This window comes from Euprymna scolopes, chromosome 13 (genome assembly GCF_053919585.1).
Source record: "Euprymna scolopes isolate OS-2025 chromosome 13, ASM5391958v1, whole genome shotgun sequence".
In the NCBI taxonomy this organism is placed as follows: domain Eukaryota; kingdom Metazoa; phylum Mollusca; class Cephalopoda; order Sepiida; family Sepiolidae; genus Euprymna; species Euprymna scolopes.
The window spans coordinates 137,274,817-137,294,936 of NC_136494.1; the positions used below are offsets into that span (position 1 = coordinate 137,274,817).

The following is a 20,120-nucleotide window of genomic DNA, read 5'->3' on the forward strand; positions in this document are numbered from 1 at the left end:
CAAAACATCAACTTTTGGTCAATTAATAATATACAGCAAAACTATTGGAATTAATTTGTGTACAGCTCCTGCTGATTAGATTTGCTTTAACCCCTGTCAGCCCGTGGATTAGGGAAGCCATCCCCACACCTCTGGGAGTCACGTGAGGGGCTTTAGAAAACCCCTGCTCGCGGGCTTCGCGGTCTCTTTTTCATCTCATCCGGATCTGCGGATCACACACCCTCGACGGAAGCTCTGCCAGTTTTCCATTTGCTTTTCAACCAGCGTGAGTGGCAGTCAGGACGGAACCTGCTAGCCCTGTTTAAATTGCAACCGAGATATCACCAACGAAAAGGAGCCAGAACGAACGAAGCGAGGAAGCGCAAGTCAACAATGTTACACGACTCATCTTCAGATAAGTCTAGCGGAATATGTTTTCGCAACAATTAACTATCTTCTCTTACTTCCATCCACTTAATTTGGCCGTTCTGTATTATTCTATCTTGTACATATGTGCATATTTTCTTTCTCATTAACTGTTAAATTGTTAATAACTGTGTTGTGTTCCTTTGCACATTGCCCTCGTCTTATTTCGGATTAAGGACTTATCGACATGTTCCCACATTCTCATTTGTGAGAGTTGAACTTTATTTCCAGGGATATTCAAATCCCATCAAAACATAACGGGCTTAATCATTAAATAGGCCACAAATGTTTCCATGGCCTCCTTTCTACAGCGAGGTCGAAATAAATACAGAAGCCCCTGCTAAGACGAACAAGTGGCAGGCCATTGAGTTATTCAAACAATTAAGCAAATTATTCATTCGTGTACTAAACTTTAAATTTTATTACACATTTTCTTTCACTTCTACAATTGTTTGTTATTTTACGTCGTTGTACTCGCAGTTTCTGTATGGAAATATTTCGTACGCCTGACTAAAATTTATAATTGGAAATAATTATCAATACTTATTCCTATTGTGAAGGCAGGCCGAGGAGTACACAGAGCGAAACGCTGTAAATATAATAACAACCAAGATAAGTACAACTGACTGATACATGTAAATGAATTATGCATATGTATTTATATCTGATTGATTGATTTTGTTCTTGTAGATTTCGTAACATCCGCCCCTTACGGTGGTAAAAATGGAAAAGGAGCCATTTTCATTTACCACGGTTCTTCTTCTGGAGTAATCACGGAACCTGCTCAGGTAAGTCCTTTTGATGTTTACTGTTTTGTTTTTCTTTTTCTGTATGAGTAGATGTCAATGCATAAATAAAGGACATCCCTCGGGTTGGATGTGTATCAAAATAAAAAAAAAATAAAAAAACAATACAATATTTAGACCAATAGAACTTATATGCGTATATTTACAAAGCTGAGACATTAAACGCAATATACTGATCAGGTGTACATGGTCAACATCGTAAATTTATATAATTTGCATATTGCTTTGCAAAAAGCACATCTTATTAATTAATTATTATTTATTATTATTTTCTTATTAAATAGTTAATTTAATATTAATATTATTTATAAATTTATTGGATAAATATTTTATATTGTCGTTAAAAGATTAGTATGTTGAATTACAAAGTATCTAATATCTTTTCAGTTCACTTTACTCATGACTCTTGTGGGCGTTGCTTTCCTTACTTTTCCCAGGCACGAATCCTGCTATTTTATATAAAGTCACCATATTAGTAATAAGGTTTTGTTGAGAAATATGCGATGGAAACATTCTGTTTGATTAGACAATGGCGTTCTTCATCTGGTCTTGTGCACTGAGGCATTTGTCGTGGCTATAAAGTCGAAGCTGGGGTTGACTCTTTTAGATACAGAGTAGTAGTAGTCGTAGAAGTAGTAGTAGTTGTCAAGCTGTTCCCAGTTGCATGTATATCCCAGTTAAGGGGGATGACATCAGATTTTTGCAGTTCTTGCAGGGAGTTGGGGACGCCTCCTACACACAGCGCCAGATATTCCTAAATGATCACCCATTTCATACTAGCCAGGCTAAACCTTGCATAATTTCGGTAAATATAAGGTAAAACGGTGTATTAACGTGCTTATGATATATTATCATTATTATTATTATTATTAGTAGTAGTAGTAGTAGTAGTAGTAGTAGTAGTTGTAGTAGTAGTAGTAGTAGTAAAATCACATATCAGTTAAACATCTATTGGTTAGAATTCCACTATATTTGGCATAAAGCATCGTGTACAGCTGGATATAATGCAATTATTAATGCAAATTCTAATGTATAAATAATGACGCAGTATCCTAGCCTGGACTCGTTATCTTCCGGGACGGCTTTTTGTTTTTGGCTTGGAATTTAGCAATGGAATGAATCATACATCTTCCGTAACCATTTTTCTCACCAACAAAACTGAATATGGCAAAGTGTCACGTGATTAATTCCATGTGAACGGCCATTGCTATTTCCTCAAACTCAATTGTTTAAGTCTGGAGGAAGAGAATAAAACAATGGATGTCTTCATTGAGATAAGTAAAACGAGCAACGGAGTCTCATTATCGCACCCACATGGTCCATAGGTTTCCGATGAGAATTTCTCAATAGGTTTGAGTGGGCGTTACGACAGATAATACAATCTCTTCCCTCTCTCTCTCTCTTTCTCTCTCTCTCTCTCTCTCTCTCTCTCTCTCTCTCTATATATATATATATATATATATATATATATATATATATATATATATATATATGAGGTGGCTGCCTGTGATAATTTGTAATCTATATTATGCAGTTATCTTCCTTGGATGATATTACTTTCTTTATTTTTCCCATGGGAAGTTTTATCCGAGCAAATAATTTTCTTGTTCGTTGAATATTCGGCCACGGATATCTGACGTCTAAACACCACGAGATAATAGGTAAATGAGACGTGCTTTTAATCCAGTATGTTTTTTGTTCGAAGATATAATACGTAGAAGCAATGAAATATTTTTCTTCTTCGTATTTTTCTTATATATATATATATATATATATATATATATATATATATATATATATATATATATATATATATAAAAGAAAAAAGAAAAAAGTGGTAGTAGGATGGCAGGCTCAAACCCGTACCGTGAAGGAGGAAAAGAACGGGGTAAAAACCGGACGTCTATGTTTTTACGACCACCCCATAACCGGAAGCGACATTTTTTAAAATTAAGGCTAGACAATCTAAAGGAGTGGATAACTTACAAAAATATCGGCGAACAAGGTGACCCCCACCCCTGTATAAAAGTGCCTAGGTGAAGGTGAATATATTAATGCTTTTAGCCAATTTCTCGATATATCTTGTATGAAAGGTCGAACTTCATGACGATATGAATCTTGGTAAAATCCGTCGCCTCTGTCGAAAGTTTTAGGCAGACATGCAAACATACATACATACATGCATACATACATACATTTATATATTGGTAACTAAAAATTTTCGACCCAAACTGATGAAAAAGCTTGTCCTATCTTTGAATACCCTTTATGTAAAATTTCAAATATTTAGACCAGAAATTGTCTAGAAGAGACCGCAGAGCTCAATTTTTTAAAACTTTGACCCCTATTATGACCCCTTAAAATTTATTGCTTTGGGCTCAAACTAAGTTATTAAGTTAGATCCATGCCCAAGAAACCTATATCGTGAACTTCAAGTGCGTAGACCCAAAATTGTCGGAGGCGTTTGGTAGAGTTCTCAAAGGTCAAATCGTTGAACTTTGACCATTAATCGCCAAATTTCTAGCCAAAAACCGATCATAAAGATTCTCCCAAATCTCAGTACCCTGTATATCAAATTTCGAGTCTATAGACTCAAAATTGACAGTTATTGCATAGGGAAATGTACACAAACACACACACAGACACGTTCACTTTTATAGATATATAGATAGATAGATAGATAGATAGATAGATAGATAGTAAGTTATAAAATATATATGGCAATTAATCTACAGAGAATATTACGCGTTTTATCCTCACTAGGATTCATAGAATATTCCACGTTTCATCCACGCTAAGATTCATCAGGCTTATTCCCTGATGAATCCTAGCTTGGATGAAACGCGAAATATTCTGTGTAGCCTAATTGCCATATATATTTATAACTTACTACCTAGCTCTACCTACGTATTGAGCACTGTTGAAGTAAATAAAGTTTACGCATAAATCTATACTTTCGTATATTAATTTATGTGATTAAATGAAGTAGTCATATATATATATATATATATATATATATATATATATATATATATATATATATATATATATGTCCGTCCCAGGATAGGCAAAATGAATTATCCGAACAGAACAGTTTTACACCACGTATATGTTCCCTTACGAAACACATTATGTTGTGAACATTTAACAAAATCGCATTTAAATTTTTCAGGAAAAGTTTTTTTTTAATGAAATTAAATAAATCTGATAGAGCTTAGAGTTTAATCCCATACGCCTAACATCTGTTTTTCGGAATTCATAATGATCGGTGAATTAGTTTAAAAGTGAATCTTAAACTTACAAATATATAAACATATTCCCATAGTTTAGATGGTTTTAACTATAGATAAACTTATATGTAGACACTGGTGAAAGACGGAGGCAGCTTTGCTCGGATGTAAAATAAGCTTAAATATGATATTTTAATTTGTCCATATTTCATATATTATTATTATTATTATTATAGAGTCGTGATTTCAAAAGTAAAAAAAATATTTGGGTGCCATCAGCTAGAATCGAAACCGAAAGCAAAACTGCGTATTCAAAGCTGGTGACGTTACGACTGTACCAACATGACACGCATATTAAATGATTAAAAATTAAATATGAACTAGGATGATTGTACAAAAAGCGGTCGATGAAAAATCCAATCATTTGAGGCCCTAGCACCGCCCTGCGACTTTTAGTTTCAGAAGAGATAGAGTTTTAAAATATTGGAAGAGACAGACAGACATATAGCATTTTATATATTAGACTGGTAGAGGGCGCCCAGCTTTGCCCGGGCGTATAATACGCTTAAATGTGATATTTAATTTGTCCAGATTTTGATTATATTATTATAGAGTCGTGGTATTTAAAGTATAATAATAATAAAAAAAAACGTATTTGAGTGCCATCAATTAGAATCGAAACCGAAGCATTCAAAGCTGGTGACATAATCATTGCACCAACGTGTCATGCATATCAACTGATTAAAAATTAAAAATAAATTAAAATGAATGTACATGATGTACAACGAATTTTTTCAATTTTGACCCTTAAAAAATATTTTAACCGGCTAAAGACCCATAAAAGAACGCTCTATAAAAATCCAATCACTTGAGATCCCTGGTGCCGCTCTGCGACTTTTAGTTTCGAAGGGGATACAGTTTAAAAATATCGAGACAGACAGAGAAACATAATACATATTAAATTTATTTATATATGATGAGAAAAATGGAAATAGTATTCCGTGAAATAAAGAAATAAAAAAAAAGGGGAAACCAAATCATGTTCTCATATAAGTTTTGTCTTTATTGCAATAAAGACGAAACGTTGATGAACACATAACTTGGTTTGTTCTTTTTTTTATCTCTTTACATTTATATATGCAGCAATTCAGAAAACTTTTGATGGTGTAAATATATGTTCTTTTTGTATTGCTGTCAAGGATCTAAACGGATGTTGACTGCCTTTTTTTAAAGTTTCATTTGTCGGGAAAAACGTAATTTTAGTACAGATCTGCATATAAGATATCCTCTCCTGGAAATGCCAACTTTTGTTTTCTTTGTCCGCAAATATCGGTAGAATAATGCAATTGCAATAGATGTTATCAACATTAAGTTGTTGTATTTGATCCGTGCATAATTGGGAAAATATTTCGATTTACTTTTTTTCTATCCTATTTATTTTAGGTAATTGAACCGAGCGTATTTGATCCTACGATAAAGACTTTTGGATATTCTTTGGCTGGTGGTTTGGATCTTGATGGCAATGTCTATCCAGGTTAGTATATCATATTTCCATTCAGGGACTCGCTTAGAAACAAGCACACATACACACACAAGCACACACACACACACACACACACACACACACACACACACACACACACACACACACACACATATATATGTGTATATATATTGTAGCTTCCTCCAGTTTTGGCAGACGATGGATACCCACTGTAAAAGCGTCTTCGCGTGAAATCTTTGTGGCAAGAGTTGAACAATCTCCACCCACACCTCTTCTGAGTCGGAATTGTTAAATAGCAGTGGCAAGTGCAGGTTCAGGACGACTGGAAGCACGTACTGCGCCTGGAACTCTTAAATGGTCGTTTCTTATCCTCGGTTATCTGAACAGAATTTATGTCAACGTGATTACGCCGTTTTTATAAACTTTTGTTCGTATATAAATATATATATATATATATATATATATAACTGAATTAAAAGAAATAAATTATAAGATGGTCAACATCATGAATTTTGGAATATAGTCATTTATTCTCTCTCCCCCCCTCTCTCTCTCCCCCTCTCTCTAAATATATATATATATATATATATACAGAGAGAGAGAGAGAGAGAGAGAGAGAGAGAGAGACGATAATATGGAAGCGTTAATTCGTTGAATACAAAGACGTATTTAACAAATAAAGTTAAATAATTAAAAATCTGTGGTATTAATGGACATAAAACTTCACGCTGAAATAAACTACGCTGAAGACTTGCAGAAAATATTTTAGTTTTATATTTAAGCCTTAAAAAGAAAACTTAGAACGTAATTTTACAAAGAGATACAATTGATTTAAACAGAATAATATTGTATTGCTAGATAATAAGTATAAATGTTCTCGGGCAACGACAAATCAGGAAAGCTAGTAATTTATATTTTAAAGAACGCATTTATTATTATTTTTTATGCAATTTCGATGTTCCGGATTCTCACTTATTTTCATTGGGAACCTCGCAAAAGATATGAATCGATATATCTTCCATCCGTCAATGAATTAAATAAATGTATACTAAATATTCAAGCCTGGATGCGATAATTTGTATCGAAAAGGAAAGCAGTGAACTAACACTAGTGAACCAGACATAACAATTTAATTATCAAAATTTTATAATACATAAACAATACATTCTAACCGAATAATTTTATACAGAAGCACATGGAAACTGAATAAAAGCGCATAAAATAAAACTTATCTGTAATAACAATTCTGCTAGAATATTTCAAAACTTTTGATTAATTTATTTTCGAATCTCATGCTCTTTTTCTTTTCTTTTTATTTGATTTCTAGATCTTCTTGTTGGCGCATATGAATCAGAAAAAGTTGTTTTCCTGAGGTGAGACTTCTATTTATCCTGTATATAACCTGATATAGGTAAACTCGGCTTGGCCCATACATAACTATTGCCTCCGTATTCTTGCACCATGCCATAACTCTATATTATATTTTATTCTTTTTTCTTTAAATTTCAAAATAAAATAAAAAGTATTACAAATATATATATATATATATATATATATATATATATATATATATATATATATATATATATATATATATATATATATATAGGGGTGATAAGTAGTCAAATGGATTAATCCTAATCTTATAAATACAAGACTGATAAATTAAGAAAATCAAGTCGAGGTTGGTTTAACAAACGAAGTGTATTAACATCACAGGTACAAAGGTAGGAATACGAGTATAACTGATTAGCGCTCAGCTAGGCAGTGGAGTACTGTCGCTCCTTCTCCCGGTGTAGACATTACTGGCACTATATATAGTGAAAACCGGTGTGATTTCTCTTATGCATAGAGAAGCCGGTCTAACAGAAACAGATGAATTCTCCAAGGAATTCATTTTCATAACATGAGTAGGCTAACCCAATTAATTAAGAATAGGAAACTAGATCTAATATCTGTAACATTTTTCTTCTTAAGATTAAGAGAGGTGGTGTTTGATCAACACTGCTGGGGAGCCATGATTTAATGTACTGTTTTGTTTTTAAATCCCAGAAACAGTGTTTCATGGTAAACAACTGATGATCCCTTAAATTAACATTAGTACTATAGTGAATTCGAGAAAACCAGTTGATGCATTGATTGCAGGTTATTAAATGACTTACTGACTATATAGTTTTCTAACGAAGGATAAAAAATATAAAAAATTAAATAAGTTTTTTCGTATAGTTTTAAAAATTAAAAAACTTCCGAAATTATATATATATATATATATATATATATATATATATATATATAGATAGATAGATAGATAGAAAGTTTTGAAAAATATATGCATAGATAGCGAATATCATTGTCTTTCTCTATACATGAACCAAGCATAACCGATTAATGCTTTATTTCTTTTCAGATCCCGCCCGGTGATTAAAATCAAAGCACGCTTAATCTTGGAACCCTTAAATATCAACCTTGATACAAAAGATTGCGCTTTACTCGATGGATCAAAGCGAACATGGTGAGTCTCGTATACAAATCTAATTTCATAGGACAAGCTTTTGCTGCAAATGACTTGATCAAAATTTAGTCATCTAAGCGTTCTTTTCATCTTTATACTTTAATAAAAGCGAGGAAATATTTGGGAAAACCAGGTGTTGTATATGGTCTCTGTTTATTTCGGCATTGTTTCTCCTTGACCCTGGAATTAAATTGTGCTGATTCAGGAGAGATAAGGTTAGTGATTACGCAACACTTTCGTCAGAATTACACGCGTGGGTATGTTTGCAAGGGGTGTCCATTGTATCTGAAGACTGACTATGAATTTTAATTATATAAATATCCTACCAAAGAATCTGATATCTTCAAAGCCAATCCGCACAAGATACGTTGCTATTTTTATGGAACAGAACGACCAATAATAACATCGACCTGGATCAGCCTATCATAATCACAAGAAGATTGGCAGATAAAATAAGAAACAAAAATGATTAAAAAATAATGAGAAAATACGAAAATAATAAAAGACATCCACGTATCATAAAAGTAATTCCTGTTACACGATGAAATAATCAAATGCCGAATTAATCAAGTCATTGAATGAAAAATAAATTAGCCTACATTTAATTTGGAAACAAATACTTAAACCTAAACGGTAATTTCTCTAATTATTTCCCTGAGACTTTTTGTTGCAAACTCCTATCCAATACTCTTTTCCATATTAAAAAATCTTGGACTCCATGACGTAAGAATCTTCGTCGAACTTTCCAATAATAGCAAAAAGATTACTCAATCTCTTTTAAATTCTACATCAAAAGAAAGTTGTTTGTTCATGAAATACTGAAACATGTTTTGTTTTAATTCTTCAGTTTGACTGTGATAACCGCGATTTCTTATGGAGGGACAAACGTGCCCAAAAAGATAAGTAAGTATGAATTGAATTTTTAAAAATATCGTTCTTATAATTTCCTTCTTACTTGTTAAGAATGAACAGTGTAAAATGTCTGAGAAGTACAAACTGTAAAGTTGGCAATATGGGTTCAAATCAAGGTCATGATCTAAGGTTAACTAATAATTTGAAGAAACTGATTTTATTAATTTTTTTGTAATTGCCCACAAATAAAATTACTTTTCTTTGTTATCACGTACATCAAATCTATTGCCAAGGTCGCTGGAAAAATGGTAGGATCCTTCTTCCGCTCCAGCAGATTTCTCACTGCTGATGCAATTCTCTATCTATATAAAAGTCAAGTACGTCCAAGGATGGAGTACTGTTGCCACATCTGGGCAGGAGCTGCTAAAAACAGCCTATCCTGCCTTGACAGAGTACAAAACAGACTTCGTGGCTTAGTGGGGGATGCCCTTTTATCTTCCTTGCAACCTCTCTCCCACAGGAGAGATGTTGCGAGCCTGCCTTTGTTTTATCGTAACTTCCATGGCAAGTACTCGTCTGAGTTTCAATCCCTGGCCCCACCTCGCCGATCTCTCACGAAAAACACCCGTCTAGCTGATACCACTGTCAAAAATTTTCCCCACTCTTTATCTATGCCAAAACCAAAACGTAGATTCCATAAAGAAAGCTTCTCCCTTAGAAGTGCACGCCTATGGAACTCTGTTTTGTTTGCCTGTTTCCCACCTTACAACTTGGATATCTTCAAGTCCAACATAAACAAATTCCTGATGAACTGCCCCCATAAGTAGACACTTTATCAAATCTCAACATTTACGAACTGCACACGCAATAACCCTTATTCCCGAGTGGCTTTCGGGCCTTGATAAGAGGTGATCACCTTGTAAAAAAAAATTAACATTTTATTAGTTTCCGGTGTCTTCTAGCAGACCAACAACATAGCACAGAGAACCATAGTTTCACGCATAGACCTGAATTAAATTTGAATATATAAATAGAAAATATGTACTTATTCGGCAGTTTCGATTCCTCTGAAAGAAATGCGAGAAAACAAAGAAAACACAAAGAGAGAAAGAGAGATAAAGAGGAAGAGGAGCAAGTAGCGTATATATATATATATATATATATATATATATATATATTGGAAAAGCTATGAATTCATGCATAATCCATTCAACAATGGATTCAATAGTAGAACAGACTTAAGCTCAGCACTTGATTGTGCAATTTGTCTCGGAAAATAAAAACTCAAGAATAACATCAATCTTTTTATTTTCACCCCGTATTAATTTCCAGTCGTGCTGGACTTCTCACGATCACTTGGCCCAAGCAATGTAATTTCACAAGATATGCTTTACTCACAGCGCCGGTGTATATACAATGATATATATATATATATATATATATATATATATATATATATATATATATATATATATATATATATATATATATATATATATATATTATTGTTATTAACGAGTCAAATCTATATCAATTCAGATGGAGCTTCATCACAATAATATATATATATATATATATATATATATTATTGTGATGACGCTCCATCTGAATGGATATAGAGCTTGCTATATTGATTTGACTCGTTAATAACAATTATATATATATATATATATATATATATATATATATATATATATATATATATATATATATATATATATATATAAGATTTTTATGGGTACATAATTTTATAACACTTTTGAAGAACACCGAACGTAGTGTCATAATTAATTGCTGAGAGTTTAGGTTTTTTTCTATAGTTTAAACATAAATCATTAAAAAGAAACTTTTGAAAAGACCAAAATACACTTTTATCTAATTTATGCTTAGGAGAAATATACTTTAGAAGTGTATTTTGGTCTTTTCGGAAGTTTCTTTTTAATGGTTTATGTTTAAACTATAGAAAAAAGTACCCTAAACCCTCAGCAAATAATTATTACACTATGTTCGGTGATCTCCAACTATATATATATATATATATATATATATATATATATATATATATATATATATATATATATATATATATATATGCATATGATACGATGTTTTGTATATTTTATAGCTTCATAATATGAATATATATATATATATATATATATATATATATATATATATATATATACAATATATGTATGTGTATGTATGTATGTACACACACATATTTATTTATTATTTATTTATTTATTTAAACACGAGCTTTTGTATATTTCATGCTTGTCTGTCTGTTTGCAGAATTGGAAGTAACATGGACCCTTGATTCCCTCACCAACAGCACACAGAGGGCGTTCTTTATCTCAAACGAGGAAAACGCCAAGATTACAAATACGATTCATTTGAGCGAAGGAAAAGAGGAAAGAATTGTCTATCACGTTTATCTGAAGGTAACAAGAAACGTTTCAGAATTTTACCGACATTCCCCCCCTCCTAATTAGAAAATATAAACGAAAATACAAGTAAACAAACAGAAATATTTGACGCCGTATAACAAGATTACGAGTCAATCACTAAACTGCATAACTCTATTTGACAACATAATTATAGGACAAAACTTTTCTTTGCTTTAATTCTCCATTTTGTATTAAGTATTCTCGAAGTTTTTCATAGGAATGTTGAAACCTTCAAAACTGTTTAACTCATCAGACTGAGCATTTGAATTGTGGTTAATGCTATTAAAAAGAGCATTTGAATTGTGGTTAATGCTATTAAAAAGAGCATTTGAATTGTGGTTTATGCTATTAAAAAGAGCATTTGAATTGTGGTTAATGCTATTAAAAAGAGCATTTGAATTGTGGTTAATGCTATTAAAAAGAGCATTTGAATTGTGGTTTATGCTATTAAAAAGAGCATTTGAATTGTGGTTAATGCTATTAAAAAGAGCATTTGAATTGTGGTTAATGCTATTAAAAAGAGCATTTGAATTGTGGTTAATGCTATTAAAAAGAGCATTTGAATTGTGGTTAATGCTATTAAAAAGAGCATTTGAATTGTGGTTAATGCTATTAAAAAGAGCATTTGAATTGTGGTTTATGCTATTAAAAAGAGCATTTGAATTGTGGTTAATGCTATTAAAAAGAGCATTTGAATTGTGGTTAATGCTATTAAAAAGAGCATTTGAATTGTGGTTAATGCTATTAAAAAGAGCATTTGAATTGTGGTTAATGCTATTAAAAAGAGCATTTGAATTGTGGTTTATGCTATTAAAAAGAGCATTTGAATTGTGGTTAATGCTATTAAAAAGAGCATTTGAATTGTGGTTAATGCTATTAAAAAGAGCATTTGAATTGTGGTTTATGCTATAAAAAAGAGCATTTGAATTGTGGTTAATGCTATTAAAAAGAGCATTTGAATTGTGGTTTATGCTATTAAAAAGAGCATTTGAATTGTGGTTAATGCTATTAAAAAGAGCATTTGAATTGTGGTTAATGCTATTAAAAAGAGCATTTGAATTGTGGTTAATGCTATTAAAAAGAGCATTTGAATTGTGGCTAATGCTATTAAAAAGAGCATTTGAATTGTGGTTAATGCTATTAAAAAGAGCATTTGAATTGTGGTTAATGCTATTAAAAAGAGCATTTGAATTGTGGTTAATGCTATTAAAAAGAGCATTTGAATTGTGGTTAATGCTATTAAAAAGAGCATTTGAATTGTGGTTAATGCTATTAAAAAGAGCATTTGAATTGTGGTTTATGCTATTAAAAAGAGCATTTGAATTGTGGTTAATGCTATTAAAAAGAGCATTTGAATTGTGGTTAATGCTATTAAAAAGAGCATTTGAATTGTGGTTAATGCTATTAAAAAGAGCATTTGAATTGTGGTTAATGCTATTAAAAAGAGCATTTGAATTGTGGTTAATGCTATTAAAAAGAGCATTTGAATTGTGGTTAATGCTATTAAAAAGAGCATTTGAATTGTGGTTTATGCTATTAAAAAGAGCATTTGAATTGTGGTTAATGCTATTAAAAAGAGCATTTGAATTGTGGTTAATGCTATTAAAAAGAGCATTTGAATTGTGGTTAATGCTATTAAAAAGAGCATTTGAATTGTGGTTAATGCTATTAAAAAGAGCATTTGAATTGTGGTTAATGCTATTAAAAAGAGCATTTGAATTGTGGTTTATGCTATTAAAAAGAGCATTTGAATTGTGGTTAATGCTATTAAAAAGAGCATTTGAATTGTGGTTAATGCTATCAAAAAGAGCATTTGAATTGTGGTTAATGCTATCAAAAAGAGCATTTGAATTGTGGTTAATGCTATTAAAAAGAGCATTTGAATTGTGGTTAATGCTATTAAAAAGAGCATTTGAATTGTGGTTAATGCTATTAAAAAGAGCATTTGAATTGTGGTTAATGCTATTAAAAAGAGCATTTGAATTGTGGTTTATGCTATTAAAAAGAGCATTTGAATTGTGGTTAATGCTATTAAAAAGAGCATTTGAATTGTGGTTAATGCTATTAAAAAGAGCATTTGAATTGTGGTTAATGCTATTAAAAAGAGCATTTGAATTGTGGTTAATGCTATTAAAAAGAGCATTTGAATTGTGGTTTATGCTATTAAAAAGAGCATTTGAATTGTGGTTAATGCTATTAAAAAGAGCATTTGAATTGTGGTTAATGCTATTAAAAAGAGCATTTGAATTGTGGTTAATGCTATTAAAAAGAGCATTTGAATTGTGGTTAATGCTATTAAAAAGAGCATTTGAATTGTGGCTAATGCTATCAAAAAGAGCATTTGAATTGTGGTTAATGCTATCAAAAAGAGCATTTGAATTGTGGTTAATGCTATCAAAAAGAGCATTTGAATTGTGGTTAATGCTATTAAAAAGAGCATTTGAATTGTGGTTAATGCTATTAAAAAGAGCATTTGAATTGTGGTTAATGCTATTAAAAAGAGCATTTGAATTGTGGTTAATGCTATCAAAAAGAGCATTTGAATTGTGGTTAATGCTATCAAAAAGAGCATTTGAATTGTGGTTAATGCTATTAAAAAGAGCATTTGAATTGTGGTTAATGCTATTAAAAAGAGCATTTGAATTGTGGTTAATGCTATTAAAAAGAGCATTTGAATTGTGGTTAATGCTATTAAAAAGAGCATTTGAATTGTGGTTAATGCTATTAAAAAGAGCATTTGAATTGTGGTTTATGCTATTAAAAAGAGCATTTGAATTGTGGTTAATGCTATTAAAAAGAGCATTTGAATTGTGGTTAATGCTATTAAAAAGAGCATTTGAATTGTGGTTAATGCTATTAAAAAGAGCATTTGAATTGTGGTTAATGCTATTAAAAAGAGCATTTGAATTGTGGTTTATGCTATTAAAAAGAGCATTTGAATTGTGGTTAATGCTATTAAAAAGAGCATTTGAATTGTGGTTAATGCTATTAAAAAGAGCATTTGAATTGTGGGTAATGCTATTAAAAAGAGCATTTGAATTGTGGTTAATGCTATTAAAAAGAGCATTTGAATTGTGGCTAATGCTATCAAAAAGAGCATTTGAATTGTGGTTAATGCTATCAAAAAGAGCATTTGAATTGTGGTTAATGCTATCAAAAAGAGCATTTGAATTGTGGTTAATGCTATTAAAAAGAGCATTTGAATTGTGGTTAATGCTATTAAAAAGAGCATTTGAATTGTGGTTAATGCTATTAAAAAGAGCATTTGAATTGTGGTTTATGCTATTAAAAAGAGCATTTGAATTGTGGTTAATGCTATTAAAAAGAGCATTTGAATTGTGGTTAATGCTATTAAAAAGAGCATTTGAATTGTGGTTAATGCTATTAAAAAGAGCATTTGAATTGTGGCTAATGCTATCAAAAAGAGCATTTGAATTGTGGTTAATGCTATCAAAAAGAGCATTTGAATTGTGGTTAATGCTATCAAAAAGAGCATTTGAATTGTGGTTAATGCTATTAAAAAGAGCATTTGAATTGTGGTTAATGCTATTAAAAAGAGCATTTGAATTGTGGTTAATGCTATTAAAAAGAGCATTTGAATTGTGGTTAATGCTATCAAAAAGAGCATTTGAATTGTGGTTAATGCTATCAAAAAGAGCATTTGAATTGTGGTTAATGCTATTAAAAAGAGCATTTGAATTGTGGTTAATGCTATTAAAAAGAGCATTTGAATTGTGGTTAATGCTATTAAAAAGAGCATTTGAATTGTGGTTAATGCTATTAAAAAGAGCATTTGAATTGTGGTTAATGCTATTAAAAAGAGCATTTGAATTGTGGTTTATGCTATTAAAAAGAGCATTTGAATTGTGGTTAATGCTATTAAAAAGAGCATTTGAATTGTGGTTAATGCTATTAAAAAGAGCATTTGAATTGTGGTTAATGCTATTAAAAAGAGCATTTGAATTGTGGTTAATGCTATTAAAAAGAGCATTTGAATTGTGGTTTATGCTATTAAAAAGAGCATTTGAATTGTGGTTAATGCTATTAAAAAGAGCATTTGAATTGTGGTTAATGCTATTAAAAAGAGCATTTGAATTGTGGGTAATGCTATTAAAAAGAGCATTTGAATTGTGGTTAATGCTATTAAAAAGAGCATTTGAATTGTGGCTAATGCTATCAAAAAGAGCATTTGAATTGTGGTTAATGCTATCAAAAAGAGCATTTGAATTGTGGTTAATGCTATCAAAAAGAGCATTTGAATTGTGGTTAATGCTATTAAAAAGAGCATTTGAATTGTGGTTAATGCTATTAAAAAGAGCATTTGAATTGTGGTTAATGCTATTAAAAAGAGCATTTGAATTGTGGTTTATGCTATTAAAAAGAGCATTTGAATTGTGGTTAATGCTATTAAAAAGAGCATTTGAATTGTGGTTAATGCTATTAAAAAGAGCATTTGAATTGTGGTTAATGCTATTAAAAAGAGCATTTGAATTGTGGTTAATGCTATTAAAAAGAGCATTTGAATTGTGGTTTATGCTATTAAAAAGAGCATTTGAATTGTGGTTAATGCTATTAAAAAGAGCATTTGAATTGTGGTTAATGCTATTAAAAAGAGCATTTGAATTGTGGTTAATGCTATTAAAAAGAGCATTTGAATTGTGGTTAATGCTATTAAAAAGAGCATTTGAATTGTGGCTAATGCTATCAAAAAGAGCATTTGAATTGTGGTTAATGCTATCAAAAAGAGCATTTGAATTGTGGTTAATGCTATCAAAAAGAGCATTTGAATTGTGGTTAATGCTATCAAAAAGAGCATTTGAATTGTGGTTAATGCTATTAAAAAGAGCATTTGAATTGTGGTTAATGCTATTAAAAAGAGCATTTGAATTGTGGCTAATGCTATCAAAAAGAGCATTTGAATTGTGGTTAATGCTATCAAAAAGAGCATTTGAATTGTGGTTAATGCTATCAAAAAGAGCATTTGAATTGTGGTTAATGCTATTAAAAAGAGCATTTGAATTGTGGTTAATGCTATTAAAAAGAGCATTTGAATTGTGGTTAATGCTATCAAAAAGAGCATTTGAATTGTGGTTAATGCTATCAAAAAGAGCATTTGAATTGTGGTTAATGCTATCAAAAAGAGCATTTGAATTGTGGTTAATGCTATCAAAAAGAGCATTTGAATTGTGGTTAATGCTATCAAAAAGAGCATTTGAATTGTGGTTAATGCTATTAAAAAGAGCATTTGAATTGTGGTTAATGCTATTAAAAAGAGCATTTGAATTGTGGTTAATGCTATTAAAAAGAGCATTTGAATTGTGGCTAATGCTATCAAAAAGAGCATTTGAATTGTGGTTTATGCTATTAAAAAGAGCATTTGAATTGTGGTTAATGCTATTAAAAAGAGCATTTGAATTGTGGTTAATGCTATTAAAAAGAGCATTTGAATTGTGGTTAATGCTATCAAAAAGAGCATTTGAATTGTGGTTAATGCTATCAAAAAGAGCATTTGAATTGTGGTTAATGCTATCAAAAAGAGCATTTGAATTGTGGTTAATGCTATCAAAAAGAGCATTTGAATTGTGGTTAATGCTATCAAAAAGAGCATTTGAATTGTGGTTAATGCTATCAAAAAGAGCATTTGAATTGTGGTTAATGCTATCAAAAAGAGCATTTGAATTGTGGTTAATGCTATTAAAAAGAGCATTTGAATTGTGGTTAATGCTATCAAAAAGAGCATTTGAATTGTGGTTAATGCTATTAAAAAGAGCATTTGAATTGTGGCTAATGCTATCAAAAAGAGCATTTGAATTGTGGTTTATGCTATTAAAAAGAGCATTTGAATTGTGGTTAATGCTATTAAAAAGAGCATTTGAATTGTGGTTAATGCTATTAAAAAGAGCATTTGAATTGTGGTTAATGCTATTAAAAAGAGCATTTGAATTGTGGTTAATGCTATCAAAAAGCATCCGATCATCAAATTTGGAAAATCGGAAATCAAAATTCTATCAAAATTTCGGCCAGGGTACAAAACCAAAATTCAATACTTGAGTAAAGTATGAATATTCCTTAACTACAATATTAGTCAATAAGTAAAATAATCCTTTTTCATTTTATTAAAATATTTGATGAACTTATAAATAATGTAAATTTTATTATCATCATTTTAGTCATCATTATTGTATCGGGCGGGTTGCCTGAACCAAACTGACTCTTTCCCTCCACAGGTTTCTATCTTTCATGGCCTTAGAAAAATCTTCAAGTTGTAAACCAGTGTCTTTCGTCAATAATTGTGTGTACGCATGGGCAGGATTTCCTACTTTAGCGGTCCCATGTTTAGGATCCTACAATACAGCATCACTGACGACCTCATCTTTTCTTCTTCTGTAGCAATGTCCAGCATATCGTATTATTCTTTATCTTATTACTGAAGCGGTTTTGGGCAACTGACTATACATATGGTGAAATAATTAGAGAAATGACGATTGAGGTTTAATTATTAGTTTCCCAATTAAATGTAGACTAATTTATTTTTCATTCAATGACTTGATTAATTCGGCGTTTGATTATTGTTTTATCTGAGCAACAGGAATCATTTTTATGATACACGGGATGTCTTTTATTATTTTCGTATTTCCTCAATATTTTTTATCATTTTTGTTTCTTACCGGGTGGAACGATAAAATTGTCGCACCAGAAAAGACACAATTCTATTTCTGTTTGATAAAACCGTTTTTTTCTTTGCTGTTTTTTTTTTTGTTTTTTGTTTTTTTGCTGCAGACCATCTACTAGTTGGCCAGTTGTGTACAAATCCCAAGAGCGATAGGAACCGTCTATCATATCTGAAAGTGACACCATGTCCAATGAGCGAGATCGGAGATGTGCTGCTGTACAACTTATGCTCTCTTCCAATCACAGTTATGAGAACAAGACCATTGCCAGCACCCTGAAAATGCAAATCCGGACGGTTCAATGTTTGAAAACGGAGCTCAATACAATAAACGACCCTTTCCAACTATGGCTATGGTCTTTGGTGTAGTTTCAAGTGAGGCCACACCATGTCACCTCACATCTTCCAAGTCGGCTTGAAAGTCAACACTAAGTTATACCTGGATATTTTGAAGAGTGTGGTGATTCTCTGGTGTAATTAGGTGGCCACTGACAGACCTTAGGTGTGGCAGCAGTACTCTGTGCCAGCCCACAAGTTCAAAGAGACCGTCGGCTTGACTTCAAAAGGAGTGCTACAACTTTGTACATTTCTCTCACTGACCCTCCCCCTCCCCCTGATGTGAACTCACTGGATTATTTTGTTTGAGAACATCACCAACATGACCTGCCACAACACTAAAACCAGCCTGATGGCTGCCATATGCCAAGTATTCGCCAAGCTCCTGCGAGTCTTGTGGAAAAGGCATGCTTCCAGTTTTGGACCCGTATCGAGGCGGTGATTGAGGCTAAATGTGGTTACATTGAATAGATGTCAGCTCTACTGCAGAATTGTTTTTTTCAATAAAAGTTTTAAAGGGCGACAATTTTATCGTTCCATCCTGTACTTTATTTGCCATTCATTCATATGAATTTTTTTGACGATGAACAGAAAGGAAATTAATGCCAAAAGTGCAAGTTTCATCTTTTCCATTACCTTGATTTTGATAGTAGACGTCGATAATAAAACTACTTTTTAGTTAGACTTTTAGTAATGATTGGTCACACTATGTGGATGCTAGGCTGTGCAAAAACCAACAAGTTGATATATTAATCTATAATAATATATACGAAATCAGCAAGAATTAAAATATCATATTTAAGCGTACTTTACCACTGGGCTATGCCAGGCGTCCCTGCTAACTTAACTACTTTTGCAGTTTTAACAAAAGAGCTTCAATAATATCAGATCGGCTTCATTTACGCTGACCATCCATAGAATGCCAACATCAATTTATTTTATATGAATGAGTCCCCTGTGGAATTTCCACATGTCCCTCTAGTATATTATTATTATCAACCCACTAGGACTTCTCACACAGATCGTCATCAGAGATTGCTCACTGACAACAACCGGTGGTGTTCCTTGGACTCTGAGTGACAACAAGTCTCCTTAGATTTCCAGTACCCTCCACCTCTTTCAATAACCTCTGCAAATAAATTTGCATCATCAAAACAGCCGTTTATCATCGATTTCCCACTGACAATAACCATTGAGCTTCATAGGAATTTAGGTAGTAATAAGCCTTCCAAGGTCCTAATCCTTTTTGCACTCGTCCAGTAGAGGTCTGTTTAGTGCTTTTCCTCCTCGGTCTTTCTATCCTCCTCGAGCCTCCATGACTATTTGGTTTGGTGTCGGTTGATGCTAGCATTACA

General features: G+C 31.8%; 1 protein-coding gene across 3 annotated transcripts in view; it reads left to right on the forward strand.

Annotated features, from left to right (window-relative positions):
- LOC145292206 (integrin alpha-8-like) overlaps positions 1–20,120 on the forward strand; it is a 506,022-nt gene that overhangs the window by 444,280 nt on the left and 41,622 nt on the right. For all 3 annotated transcript variants that reach the window (XM_080138520.1, XM_080138521.1, XM_080138522.1), the window contains exons 14-19: positions 1,096–1,193; positions 5,885–5,975; positions 7,273–7,318; positions 8,353–8,457; positions 9,305–9,360; positions 11,605–11,753. In XM_080138520.1, the coding sequence (XP_079994646.1) occupies positions 1,096–1,193; positions 5,885–5,975; positions 7,273–7,318; positions 8,353–8,457; positions 9,305–9,360; positions 11,605–11,753 (545 nt within the window). The remainder of the gene's footprint in view (positions 1–1,095; positions 1,194–5,884; positions 5,976–7,272; positions 7,319–8,352; positions 8,458–9,304; positions 9,361–11,604; positions 11,754–20,120) is intronic.